Below are 13,643 nucleotides of genomic sequence, written 5' to 3'. Positions count from 1 at the left end.
GATTCATCCCCAGCATTTTTTCCACCATCATTGTTGGATCTGCAAGAAGTTCCTCTGCCGTGCACCAGATCTCAGTTGAAGAACTAAGATGTAAAACTTGCTAGTAACACCTCTCAAACTTACCTGTTTTTAGACCTTTCAAGCCCCAAATACATGCTTGCACCCTTCTGCACTATGCCTCATTACGCACAATGCAGAAGACAGACTGGGTAAAGGGCATGTCAAATTGCAGTGATACATATACATGGGCCTAAGGCCCCCTCTGCTGGCTGCTGGTAAAATTTCAAAACTTGGCAACAACTTCCAGAGGGGTTAGCCAAGTCTACTGGAGAAAAGTCAACATAGTATCTTGTTTCATGTTAAAGGCAAACAGATTTATGATGGCATAACATTTATTTGGTCCCTAAATCCTTTTTCCATAATAAATCTTTCAGTCTTTAAGGTACCATAAGACTCTTCTTGTTTTCAATACTTGGTGTTCATTCTGGGGCTGCTTCATGCATAACTTATTTTTCAATATGAAAAAAACACCCATGCACCATGGAAAATATGTGCACATATACATACCAACTTGAATGAGCACAGTAGCAGTTTTGCTTCATTTGCAGGATTTTGCAAGCTGTAAGGATGCCTCACACATTGAATTGATGTAGGAAATAGGATGTTCCAGCAGTACTTCTCTACTATCATGTAGGGAGAACACATGTATGCCTTTTCATTGCAACCATAGTCATGGATTCCTCCTGCTATGTGCTCATGAAGTGAAATAAACATGCATGAACTCTTCACACTTAATAGTGGATATATGTATCTTCTAAATGAAAGGGAGATGTGTGAAGCAGCCACAGTCACTCCCAAATATATGTTATTATTGCAAAACAGGCACATGTGCAGTTTTCACCCATGATGGTGCATGGGTCTGCAGAGCATATGCTATTGTTGTATGTCTGGCTCACAACAGCAAGACCAATGAGCTTTGCTACCTTAAGGTGAAGCACAGGACTGCCCCCACATCAACTCATGGCATGCACAGAAGCCTATTGGTTCAGGACTGGTAGCTGAATCTTATTTCAGCACTAGCAACAGGACAGTGTCCTCTACCACCCATGAGAGAAGCAGGCTACCTAACGGGGTGCAGATTAGAGTGCATGGGCTGGTCTGACTCCCTGTCTGCCTGCTGGCCTGACTCCCTGTCTGCCTGCTTCAGGGTTCAGTGGCTTTTCTGCAGTGATGTATTGGGAGAATGTGGCTTGGTGAGACAGACTGCCCAGCTCAGCAGTGGAAGCAGCTGTGGCTTTCAGTCAGAATGTGTCAGGTTTTCAGCACCAGAGCCAGCAAGGAGAGGTTTTTTTGCCCATCCATGTTGCTACTGATAACTTACTGAGTTTCTCTGAGAACCAAAGTGGATAAGATGAGGGCATCTGTTTATAGATGTGTCTGTTCTGACCACACACACATATAAAGGGAGAGTGAATTCTGATTTTAACTTCAAGAAGCATGTGGGCGAGGGAAACTGGATCCTCCCAGGCAGTGCCTCTCCTATTGCTTCAGACACTTTCCTCTTAGGCTGTGTTGTACACATTATTGTTTACTCCGACTGCACTGCGCTCCCACTGTGTTGCTTGAAGTTGAGCACACATGATGTTAGCCACAATGCATCTGAATCCAGCAGCTTCTTAAGAAATACTCCTGTTTGATGCACTTCCCCTTAAACCAGCAGCTTCCATTTGATGAGGGGGGAAAAAGAAAGCTGAGGTGAAGCAGAGGGGTGTGTATTGCATATATCAGTGTTTCCCAACCTTGTGCCTCCAGATGTTTTGGGACTACAACTCCCATCATCCCTAGCTAGCAAGACCAGTGGTCAGGAATGATGGGAATTGTAGTCCGAAAACAGCTGGAGGCACAAGGTTGAGAAACACTGGCATATATGCAGCAATGCAGCATGGGGAACGAAATCAGCCAATGTTATCCAGGATGAAGAAACCCCACCCACCCCTCTCCAGTGTACACAGCAATGTAAGAAAGTCAGTTGCAGTGAGGAGGGAAGCTAACCTCAAAGCTTTTCAAGGCACCAATGTGTACATAGCCATGAGTTGGGCTTCTCCTTCTGGTATTGGAGCTAGAGGGGGGGTGCTTAAGGAAAGATCACAGCTCTCAACTATATAAAAAAAATTAAAATAAGAAAAAAATGAATACTGCAGCAGCGATCACCTGTCCAGGTGAGCCCCAGCATGCTGGCTTAGCTGCTAGCATGAGGCAGGTTTGCCACTGCCACCATAACCTGCCATGGACTATGGCCCTGAAATCTAACCCTCACTGCAACACTAGGTCTGGAAACATGGATTGTAAACATGGCTGCCCCAGTCACATCGCATTCAGTCCTCAAAGTGGAGTAGTAAAATCCAAACCATACTGACATCAGTATACATCAGGGGTCAGCAAACATTTTCAGTAGGGGGCCGGTCCACTGTCCCTCAGACCTTGGGGGGGGCGGGACTATAGTTTGGGGAAAAATATGAACGAATTCCTATGCCCCACAAAAAACCCAGAGATGCATTTTAAATAAAAGGACACATTCTACTCATGTAAAAACATGCTGATTCCTGGATTGTCCACGGGCTGGATTTAGAAGGCGATTGGGCCGCATCCGGCCCCCGGGCCTTAGTTTGGGGACCCCTGGTATACATTCTAGTTCAGCTGGATTAATCCTTTTTATAAGCCTTGCCCCAACATAACACCAAATGTTCTTTGTGTTAAAGGGAGTAGGACAACCCTACTTCTGGATCAGCTGAGAATTTATCCTTTTGTTACCTGTCCCTCTCCCAGTATTCAAATAGTTCTGGAGGTTATTTACTTATTTATTGATTACAGGTTTTTTGCTTTCGTTTTAAAACCCACTGGATTCATTTACATGCATTACGCACACTACTACTTCAACAGATGTAAAATTGTATATTTCATGCAGGTTTCCTAACTATAAAAAACCTTGCAGCCTCCACAATTGACTAGTCAAATGGTTTGGCCTTCTCTCCCATCTGCAATAAGGTGTGGCCCTCTTTTTGGTGAATTATTTAAAGGACACAGGTCTCATATTATATACAATAGCAAGGTCATTAGCTGCACTGAGGTAGGTAGAAATGCAGATGTAACCCACTCTCCAACACATTATCACAGTTCAGTGTGAAACTGAACACAGGATGGGGTTACACAGGTTAAGAATCAGGAATGTGAATATGAGAGGTGAAGATGTGAATATAGGAGCAGGCATAAGGTTTATCCCCCACTTGATGGTATCCCCTTTTATACACACAGAGCCAGACCTACTATTAGGCAGAATGAGACAGCTGCCTCAGGTGGAAGATGTCAAGAGGTAGGTGCCCTCCCACCTCCATTCCTGGGTTTCCTAAGCAAGTTAGTCCTGTACCTCCTAAGCTGTGTATGGTGGAAGATGTTGTCCCACCACCAGTGTTGAAAGAAGATTCAGCTGGCAATCCAGTCAGGTTTTTGTATGTGGAATGGGTGCAGCACCATTTTGTTCTTTGCCTTAGGCAGCAAAATGTTTTTGCCTAGCCCCACTTATATAAGTGAATGCTTGCTAGGCAAAGTGCTGTATTCGATACTACTGTGGTGAGAGCAAAACAAACCCTTCACCTTGACATTGGGTGACCTGGCTCTCACTGAGAAGGGTTCCATTAAGGGTTGCGGTGCACTTTCCCAGGGATCTCCGAAATATACTATATCCAATAGGGATAATGCTTTCGTGTTCATGTCTGGACGTGGTTTTCCAATAGGCTTCAGCTTGTCCAATATGGGAACAGGATACTGGACTTGACAGCCTTTGGTCTGATGCAGCTTGTCTCATCCTATCTATCTATCTATCTATCTATCTATCTATCTATCTATCTATCTATCATCTATCTATCTATCATCTATCTATCATTCATTCATATATATTTTTAGCCACCAATAACAATAGTTCTCTGGCCAGTTAACTTTTAGATTACCAGCCACACACTCTGCCCATCATAGCCACTAGCATTTTCTTAGCAACTCAAAAGATAGGTACTCATCTTTGCTGCTCAACAAAAAACTGCCCGCTCAAGAGGCTGGTTACACATTACACACACCATGCCAATAAACAGACATTGCACATTTTGGAGCCTCCCGAAAGAAAGACAGAGAAAATGTAGGCACGTTACAGGCAAACCTACAACAAATCAGGGGCCACTGGTCACTTTTATCTGGCTCTCTTTGGTTTCTCTCTCCTTATCTGCTTTCCTGTTTATTTTTCTGTACAATTACTTTCAACGTGGGAGAACTTCACAGAGTTCTCAGCAGTAACCAGTTTATCTAAAAGCAGATGAATCACAAGGATAGCTCAGTCAGTAGAGCATGAGGCTCTTAATCTCAGGGTCATGGGTTCAAGCCCCAAACTGGGCAAAAGAATCCTGCATTGCAGGGGGTTGGACTAGATGACCCTCACGATCCCTTCCAATTCTACAATTCCATGAGTCTATGAATCGTGGTCCAAGTTTTCCCAGACTGTTTATGAAAAGGATTCAATTAACATGAAAAATGCAGTGTGCCGCCGGGTTAGCAAGTTGTAACAGTATTTCAATGCCATATCGACAACCCTAATTTGAGAGCACCCTGAGGATAAACTGGATCTGAAACATGTTGGGCTCACTAAACTTTTTGCTCCCATCTCCCTTTGCACAGCTGGATGCTTTCCCCCCTCCTTTCCTAGCAGTTGGTGGCCTGCCAGATTGCCTTTCAAGTGAATTAAAGGGAGACTTTCTTTGGGAACAGTTATATGTACTGCAGTTATTGCATCATTGTTTTTTGTGTTGTGAGTCACTTTGGCACATGCATGTAGGAAACTGTCACACACAGTTCTCAAAACAGCAAATCCTCACTTGCTTTTCCTGGGGTGGGGTGACAGAAGTATGATCTCTAGATAATACTGGGTCTTCTACACATGCAGCAGAACATGGTAGTACATCAAACGTGGAGGTGGTAAAATGCTCTGTACGACTTCTGACAACAGGTATGGGGCTCTACTTTTGAATACTTCTCCCTGCCCTCCAGTTTGAACAAAATCCCTGAAAACAAGAAACTAGCACACCAGAAAAGCAGGACCACAGGCAGCTGCCCCAGGTGGTGGATTTGGCAGGGAAGCAAAGTGTTATTTATTATTGTATTTTTACTAAGGATGGGGAAATGGCCTCCTTTCTTTTTTTGCCTTATGTGCCCAAAATTCCTTAGGGGAGAGTTAGAGCAGGCATCCCCAAACTTCGGCTCTCCAGATGTTTTGGACTACAATTCCCATCATCCCTGACCACTGGTCCTGTTAGCCAGGGATCATGGGGAGTTATAGGCCAAAACATCTGGAGGGCCACAGTTTGGGGATGCTTGAGTTAGAGCGTTTGCTTTACGGGCTGAAGGCTTCAGGCTCAATCTCCACCATCTCCAGGTAGGGCTGAGACAGATCCTGGTCTGAAATCCTGGAAAGCAGCTGCCAGTCAGTGTAGGCAATACTGAGCCAGATGGACCCAATGGTAGGACGCAGTAAAAAAGCAGCTTCTTATGTCTGCCTCAGAGAGCAAAATGTATTGGATCAGGGTTTCCCAAATTTGGGTCTCCAGCTGTTTTTTGGACTACAATTCCCATCATCCCTGACCACTGGTTCTGCTAGCTAGGGATGATGTAGTCCAAAAACAGCTGGGAAACCTTGTACAGTATTGGATCGACGGCGTCTCGAAGGGTGGTTCAAAACCAGCACGTTGTTGTTGTTGTTGTTGTTTAAAGCGATCGTCTGAAGTGGCCCAGTTCATTTTGTCACCCAGCCCAGCACGCCGCCGCCACTCGTGTCTTCTCCTCCCTGGGGTAAATCCCCAATAGGGCTGCAGCAGTCTATATACAATATATGGTTCCAGGAAGGCTAACAACAGTGCGGCTGTTTTGGCGCGCAGAAGGTCGCGAGACCAACAATCCCTTTCATTTCGTGCGGCCCAGGGGGGCGGGGGCGGGGGCTGGTCCAATACGAGGCTCCTTAAGAGACGGCGGAGGGGGCGAGCGGGAGAGGCGTGTCTCCGCGCTGACGTCAGAGCACCCCGCGCTGCCTATGGAGGACACCCATGGCGCGCGGCCAGGGCTGCACGACCCACCGCTATGACAACAGTCGGCCGGCCGGATTGACGCGGGCAGGGTGAGTCTCTCCGCCGGAGCAAATGCACATGAAATCCTTTCATGTGGGACTGGGGCGGGCCTGTCGCCGAGAGCGCTTGGGAGAGCCTCGTGCCAGCTGCCTCCCCGAGAGCGAGCAAGCAAGCAAGCGTGGGAGGCGGTGGGGGGAGGGAGTGGGCAGAGAGAGGCGGCCACCCAATCGGCGAGGGGCCCCGTGGGGGGCAGAGCGGGGGCGGGGCCGGTGACTGACACCTCCGGGCGCGTGGGGAGGGAAGGGGAAAGTGCTTGCAGCTGAGGGAGGTTGCCGGCGCGTGTATGTGCAGGTGGGAGCCTGGGAGGAATAGTGGTCTCTTCCAAGGAGAGGGGACACGGGTAGTGGTCGCTTCCAGACCAGCCTGCCCTTTGGCCATTCGGAGCTAGTCGACGTCCCCCTCTTCGCACTGGACTGAGTGGAACAGGGGCCCTGAGCCTTAGGAAGGAGGTATGTCTGGAGCGCCAGGTGCCCCCTAAAAGCGCCCATTTGTTAGAAGGATCTTGAAAGTTGGTTGCTCTCGGCTCATTGATATTTGAGCATGCCTACCTTGAATGCATCCCCGGCGACTTCTGAATAAGTGAGCCACGTGTCGGGCTGCTACTGCTGCCGTGAAAATGTGGGGAGGGAAGGAGCCTGGGCGCCTAACTTCATAGGAAGACATCAGGAAGTTTGACTTGTACAGGTGTGTGTGAGCAATTGGGAGTAGGTTGCCCTGAAAAGTCATCAAAGAATAGAAGGGAGGTGTTTCTTGCTTTTTGTATCAGACTCGTGGTCTTGGGTCATCTAGTCCAACCCCCTGCAATGCAGGAATCTTTTGCCCAAAGTGGGGCTCGAACCCATGGCCCTGAGGTTGCCTGAGTTTATATGGATACAGGTAGTGACTATTCAGAGATGAGAGGTGGGCTACCTGAATAAATTCTGAGCAGATGGGTCGTTGTGAGGAAGGGTTTGTATTTATTTAGGTTTCTTAATTGTCCTGTCTCCAGGGTAGTTGTCATTACTGAAAACAGATAAATGAAATCAATAGGCCAAGATCTTGACCCAACATAACATTCTACAGAAAATTAAAATAGCCCCCATATCTGTCTCTGAAAGGAAAACCAAACATGCACTACTTACAGCACATCTGGAAATTGTTATGTGTTGTGGTTTTGGGATGCTGAAAGTTAACAGCCTTAACTAGCATAAGTAGATGTGGAACTCGTGGCAGGTCTGGCTCTCTAGAGAAAAGCTGGCAGTACTAGCATGTATCCTTTGGAGCAGGTGAGTACCTGGTGGTGTTCTAGACCCCTGGGACAAGGAGGAATAGTTTTTGTTGTGAAATATTGAGGAAGGAGGATTCTGGGTAAAGAAAGGCCTTGCTCAGAAGGGGTCTCTGGAATCCCAAGAGAAGCTCTTTAGTGGGAGACAAGTGATTTGTTTTGCTTGCTTCTTTTCAGAGTTGAAGATGGCTTTAGAGTATGCCATTGAGTAGGGCATATGCACTCATCCCATTGTTATGTCTGACAAACAGGTTTTGCAGCATTTCGTATTGTTTCAACAACTGTTTGACCAGAGGCAACAGTGGGACAAAAACAATATGTGAGTACAGTGGGACTTACTCCCTTGTAAGTGTGTGCAGCATTGGAGCCTTATTCCACTTTTCAAAACCAAAAAACACTGCCTCCAGCATTTATCCAAGGAGGTCCTGTCCACTGTTTGTGGTCCTGAAATGGCAGGCAAGGAGATAATGAAAAGAATCAGTCTTTGTCTGATATCTGCAAACTTCTCTCTTGCCTCTTTTTCTTGCTCATAAGCAAGAACACATGATTTTGTGCCCTACTGAGGTCTGCTGAATCATATATTTCACAAAGTCCTCATTTTATCTTCCACTTGCTCAATTATTACCTAAAAGTTTATACAGGCCCTGCAGATTGTGCTGCTCAGGAAATGGACGGTGTCGTCTGTCTCTATGCCTCAGGTGGTCAGAAACGGCACAGAACCGTGTATTTTTATCCATGTAACCAAATATCCAAGCACCTCCCTTTTGTATCAGCAGGAGAACAATTTGCACCAATTACTACTTTCTAATCTATTTGCTGGGATGAAAATGGAATTAAATGGGAGTATGGTCTATGAGGTTTAGAGCTGTTGTCAATTCCCCTAGACTTGTGTTTCCTTTAGGTCAGGCATCCCCAAACTGCCACCCTCCAGATGTTTTGGTCTACAACTCCCATGATCCCTAGCTAACAGGACCAGTGGTCGGGGAAGATGGGAATTGTAGTCCAAAACATCTGGAGGGCCGAAGTTTGGGGATGCCTGCTTTAGGTCCTCTCCACTGCTTGTGGACATTTCTTACGCTTCTGAGCATGAGCTAACTTCCCTCTTTGAAAAGAAAAGGAGAAAGCTCTCTAATGGGATGGCCCAAGACCTTGAGGAAACCGCAGGTATAGTTAAATTAGGCAGTGTTTGTTTTTCCTTAGAACATATTTTTAAAAACATGTTTCCCGCCTACTTGTACATTTTTTTGCTTTAGAAAGCCAGAATGCTGTGAAATGTTCCTGGTCCTTCCCTTCACTCCCTCCTTTGCAGAAACAAGGTGCAACTGGATGTGCAGGCGTGCATACACAAGAGTGTAGTGCATATTATTTAGGTGTGTAGCAGGCTGTGTAAATGTGTGTTTGAATGCTGGTGGTACTAAGTGTAGAGAGGGATAGTTGTGCATGGAAAAGCTCTTCTCCCAAATGAGTGGTCAGCAAGCGGAACCTGCAACAAAATGTTGCAATATGGTGTGCTGGATGCCAGCCAGCTAACCTTTTCTAGGTTACTCTGTTCTATCCTCCCTCTCTTTAACAGTAAGTCAGCATGTTGTGCTTATTGGCCATGCTCAGTCCTCACTGAACACTCCGTGTGTGTGTGTGTGTGTGTGTGTGTGTGTGTGTGTGTGTGTGTGTGACTCCTCATCCCTGTAGGGCTTTCCCTCTAAATATTTTTCTTCTACTGTACTGCTATAAACCTTGGGTTTTCCCCAAACCTGTTTGGGTGTGAATGTTGCCATTTTGACTATAAAATCAGTTTGCTGTTAGTTTATAGGATACACAGTAAAGACCCGTGAGTACAAAACAGTCACATTGATACTACTGAATGGCAACATATTTCCCCCCATTCTATAAACAGAATGTAAGTGTGGTGAGACAGGGTTGCCATATTAAAGTAAAAGCCAGGATACCCCAAACGCCTTTCTTTAAGGAAACCCCCCAAATTGTTGTCTCTTCCCCCCATGCCAATTCCACCTTTGAAAGCCCTAGGTGAGATGCAAAAGAGGAGAGGGTTTTTGTTGAAAAGGGGGATTTCAGCAAGGGGTGAGAAAAGCTCTTCTGGGAGATAATTAAAGCTGTAGGCCTCCTTCTCTTTTCAATCTGATAGCCATGACAATATGTTGTGAAATCAGAGTTCCTGTGGAAAGTTTTGTTCTTGTTGACCCAGGAGATATGGGAGTCTGAAGCTTGGAAAATGTCCTTACCCCCACTCTGCTGTTTGGAAAGTCAACATAGCAGCTGAAATTAGCAACAAGGATAAAATAAACGAGGCCTGGAGCTAGTCAAGAAGCAAATCCCTTGTGGATTTGACGTTGGACTGCAAGAAGATCAAACCTATCCATTCTTAAGGAAATCAGCCCTGAGTGCTCACTGGAAGGACAGATCCTGAAGCTGAGGCTCCAATACTTTGGCCACCTCATGAGAAGAGAAGAATCCTTGGAAAAGACCCTGATGTTGGGAAGGATTGAAGGCACAAGGAGAAGGGGAGGACAGAGGACGAGGTGGTTGGACAGTGTTCTCGAAGCTACCAACATGAGTCTGACCAAACTGCGAGAGGCAGTGGAAGACAGGAGTGCCTGGCGTGCTCTGGTCCATGGGGTCACAAAGAGTCGGACACGACTAAACCACTAAATAGCAGCAGCAGCAACAACCACCACAACAACAAATCACTGAAGATAAGAGCCATAATAAACTTTTAAGGAGGGTTTTTTGTTTGTTTGTTTGTTTGTTTTTACTGTGTAGGTCTGATCCCACATCTCAGAATCACTGAAGGGCAGCAGTAAGGGTATTGCCACCTCTGATTAATTTTGGGTGGATAGGATATCCCAATATTGTCACAGAAAAGGGACTTCCAAGAGTATCACACAACTACTAAAATGTAATTGGAATGAACAGTGCAATCCTATACATGTCTCCCTGGAAGCAAGTGCCACTGAGTTCAGTGACATTTGCTTCCATGTAAGTGGGTGCAGAATTGCCGTCTTTGTTAGATACTTTATAGTTTGAATTGACCTTAAGTCAATCTAGCCCTGTCTTTAGACTCCAATCCTAAGTGCACTTACTAGGAATTTAGGTTGTAATATACTTGCATACCTGGGAGTATGCCTGGGTTTACTTCTAGGTAGGCATGCATAGGATTGTACTGCAAGTCTCATGGAGCTCAACAGAATACACTTCCAAATAGGCCTGCATAGGATCCCTCTCTGCAGATAGTTTTGATTGTATTGCTGCCTCTTTGAGGAGAATTGATATTCTGCAGAGGGAAAGGGTAGGGCTACTTCAGGCATCCCCAAACTGTGGCCCTCCAGATGTTTTGGCTCTGAAAAATCAGTAAAAGAGACAGTAAATTTCTAAAATGCTGGGGCTCCATTATGCTTGGAAGTTAGGTTTTCCACCTGGAGACATTGCCCTCTAAACACAGAAATGTGGTGGTTAGGGTTGCCAACTTCTTTTTGGACCTGGGCTCCTCTGGACAGATTTCTAAAGGGCATATGTGCTGCTGCCCAAAAGGGCCTGTTTCTTGTAGCTACCAGCTCTGCCACTGAGAGTTGTGGCCAGGTTTTGCCCGCCCATGAGGCCAGATGAGGTGACCACCTCAGAGGGCAGTATCCCTGGAGGCAGCAGATCCTGATGTCAATCTTTCTTGCCCCCTTGTTCCTCATGTACTGGTATATCTTCACCAGGCACCCCCAAACTGCAGCCCTCCACATGTTTTGGCCTACAACTCCCATGATCCCTAGCTAAGAGGACCAATGGTCAGGGATGATGGGAATTGTAGTCCAAAACATCTGGAGGGCCGAAGTTTGGGGATGCCTGGGCTACTTGCTCAGCTGGTTTAAGGCAACAGATCCCTAACCATAATTTTGTCTCCTTAAGGAATTGCTATGTAAATAGAGGTTAGAGATTTCTAACTTTATTTGCAGCACTCTTGCCAAGCTGCAATTCCTAGGACTATTTTTCAGCAGCCAGACTCGCCTCACCTGGGCAGTTAAAAGGGTATCAAACATACAAGGAGCTACCATCCCTGTTTGCTCTGTTTGCCGATATTGTCTACTACCCTTCCCCAACACCTCTCTTTACACCTCACCCACCTGTCTTCCCACAGCCCACTTCAAGCCCCTCACCTCCTGCCCCACACCCTTTTAAAGGAGAGGGGAGGTGCTTCACAGTGTGGCTTGCTAAGTTTTCCAGATTTGAGTTAAATGCTTTGCTGAATCAGAGCCTTTGGTTGTTGCTTAGCAGCATACCTACTGACCAGCAAGGGCATTTTGTTCAATGCATTTCTACCCATGACCTTTGTGTCCCTCTATTCTGTTTTATGTAGTTAATTATTCACAAATTGAAAGTGAATTCTTCCCAAATTCAAATCAATTAATGATCTGTTTTTATGTTACGCTGCATACATCTTAATGGTTCTGTTCCTTTTATTAGAATGCTTCAAGGCACCAATTTTTCATTTTATTTTAGTCTTAACATGATCAGCAACTATTTTTGACAATTATGTTCTTCTGCCTCAAACACATGACAAGCAGAAAGTCTGCAGGTGATTTTTTAAAACAAACAAACAAACAAACAAACAAGGAGATACAAGTGATGAGAAAAAACTTTATCTACTTATTTGCAACATACCTGTTTACTGGTAACTGTACAAATATAGGGTCAGTAAAGAAAAGAAAATGGAGACCTGGGAAGCCAGTGACATGGGCAGATGCATAAGAGGGCTTGTACTTCATGAGAAGGAGGAGCAAGACTGATTTTGGAGAGAGAGAGAGAGAGAGATTCAGTCTCTGTAGCACAGAAGGGAGCTCTGTATGCAACGAGAGGACTATGAAGTGTTTCCGAGAGGGGGAGGTGAGCATTGTAGCACCATGAATAGGCTGTTTATAATCCAAGGAAACCAGTCCCCGGGGTCATATGCTGGACAGTTTTGGTCTGTTCCAGCAGTGTCATGCTTGGCATTTAATGAGCTGGTCTTTTATATCCAAAAGAGATGTGAATTTGGACTGGTGAAGAGGTTGATGGTAGAGAGTTTGCCTTCAGCCCTGCTATCCACAAACTGTACTTCATTTTCCCTAAAGCAGGGGTTCCCAAAAATTTTTTCTTGAGGACCCCTCATCGAGCCGCTATTGTGACAAGGACCCCCATTAATTTCTAATCCTAAAATTAAAAAGTGAGAGCCAAATTAAGAGTCTTTTTATATTTTATATTTATACGTTTTTTTACAGTTACAACAGAGTACTCCATCAGTATACAGTTAGTTTTAATTTTCAGTTCTTAATGAGATGAATTAAATCTGTCCTTTGAGTCCATTATTTCTGAAATATTAGGTTCCAAACTTGAAACTTTCACTCTGAAATCCGACCGCATGTCGAGCCGATTCCAATATTTGTTTTTCATGAAACACATGGAAGAAAATGCTTGCTCACACCGATATGTGGTTGCAAATGGAAGGATCTTTTTCATTGCCTTATCTCCAAGTTTCTTGTAGTCCTTGCGGCATACAGCAGAACTACTGCCTCTATCTAATTCTAGTTTTGCGCTAGACTCTGCTCATGCAGGAAGCGGCCAAAACAAAAAATCTGTTATCATACGAAATATAGTTAATATTTTTTTTATTCTAATAGGATCTTGAGGACCCCTCTGGCATAGCTCGCGGACCCCTGGGGGTCCCCGGAAAACCTGTTGGGAACCACTGCCCTAAAGAGACCATAAATTGTACTCTTCCAGGGTTTGTTTGTTCTGCTTACAGGTCCAAGATTCTTTTTTGGGGTAAACCTGGGTTGTCTTTTCTCTCTAAATGCAATTTACTATTGTTCTTGTATAAATGATTATCCCCTCATAAACAAGCAAGCAAGTGCTTTGTTATGCATAGTATAGGAACATCTGAAGGCTTCTATTAGGGTTGCCAACATTCATACCAGCCCTGTTCCTGACCATTAAACTGCAGTCTGATGAGCAGAAATTTAACAACTTTTCCTGGCAAGGAGGCAAAAGTAATGAGGAAAGCTCCACTTGTTAACACAGCGCCCCCACACCAGGCTGCCCCTATCAACAAGGGAACAGGAGCATTAAAAAGTTGGCAACCCAGCATTTCAACATGTCTTACTTGCAATGTAAGTTATGTA

General features: G+C 45.2%; 1 protein-coding gene across 6 annotated transcripts in view; it reads left to right on the top strand.

Annotated features, from left to right (window-relative positions):
• The first annotated feature begins 4,933 nt into the window (after nucleotides 1-4,933).
• Nucleotides 4,934-13,643, top strand: part of SLC43A3 (solute carrier family 43 member 3) — a 45,489-nt gene continuing 36,779 nt past the window's right edge. The window contains exons 1-2 of one of the 6 annotated variants that reach the window (XM_035124994.3): nucleotides 6,123-6,208; nucleotides 7,734-7,801. Coding sequence is in view for 1 of the 6 variants with exons in the window: in XM_035124948.3 (XP_034980839.3) it covers nucleotides 12,330-12,369 (40 nt within the window). In the remaining 5 variants the exon portion in view is untranslated. Of the gene's footprint in view, nucleotides 5,048-6,014; nucleotides 6,668-7,733; nucleotides 7,802-12,264; nucleotides 12,370-13,643 lie in introns of those variants that run through there. The other 5 variants (XM_035124976.3, XM_060277419.2, XM_035124985.3 and 2 more) reach the window with 5 other exon arrangements.

The sequence above is a fragment of the Zootoca vivipara genome, chromosome 1 (assembly GCF_965207765.1).
Source record: "Zootoca vivipara chromosome 1, rZooViv2.hap1.1, whole genome shotgun sequence".
NCBI lineage: Eukaryota > Metazoa > Chordata > Lepidosauria > Squamata > Lacertidae > Zootoca > Zootoca vivipara.
Note: the sequence above shows the minus strand (reverse complement) of the source record. Positions and strands in the feature narration are given on the sequence as shown.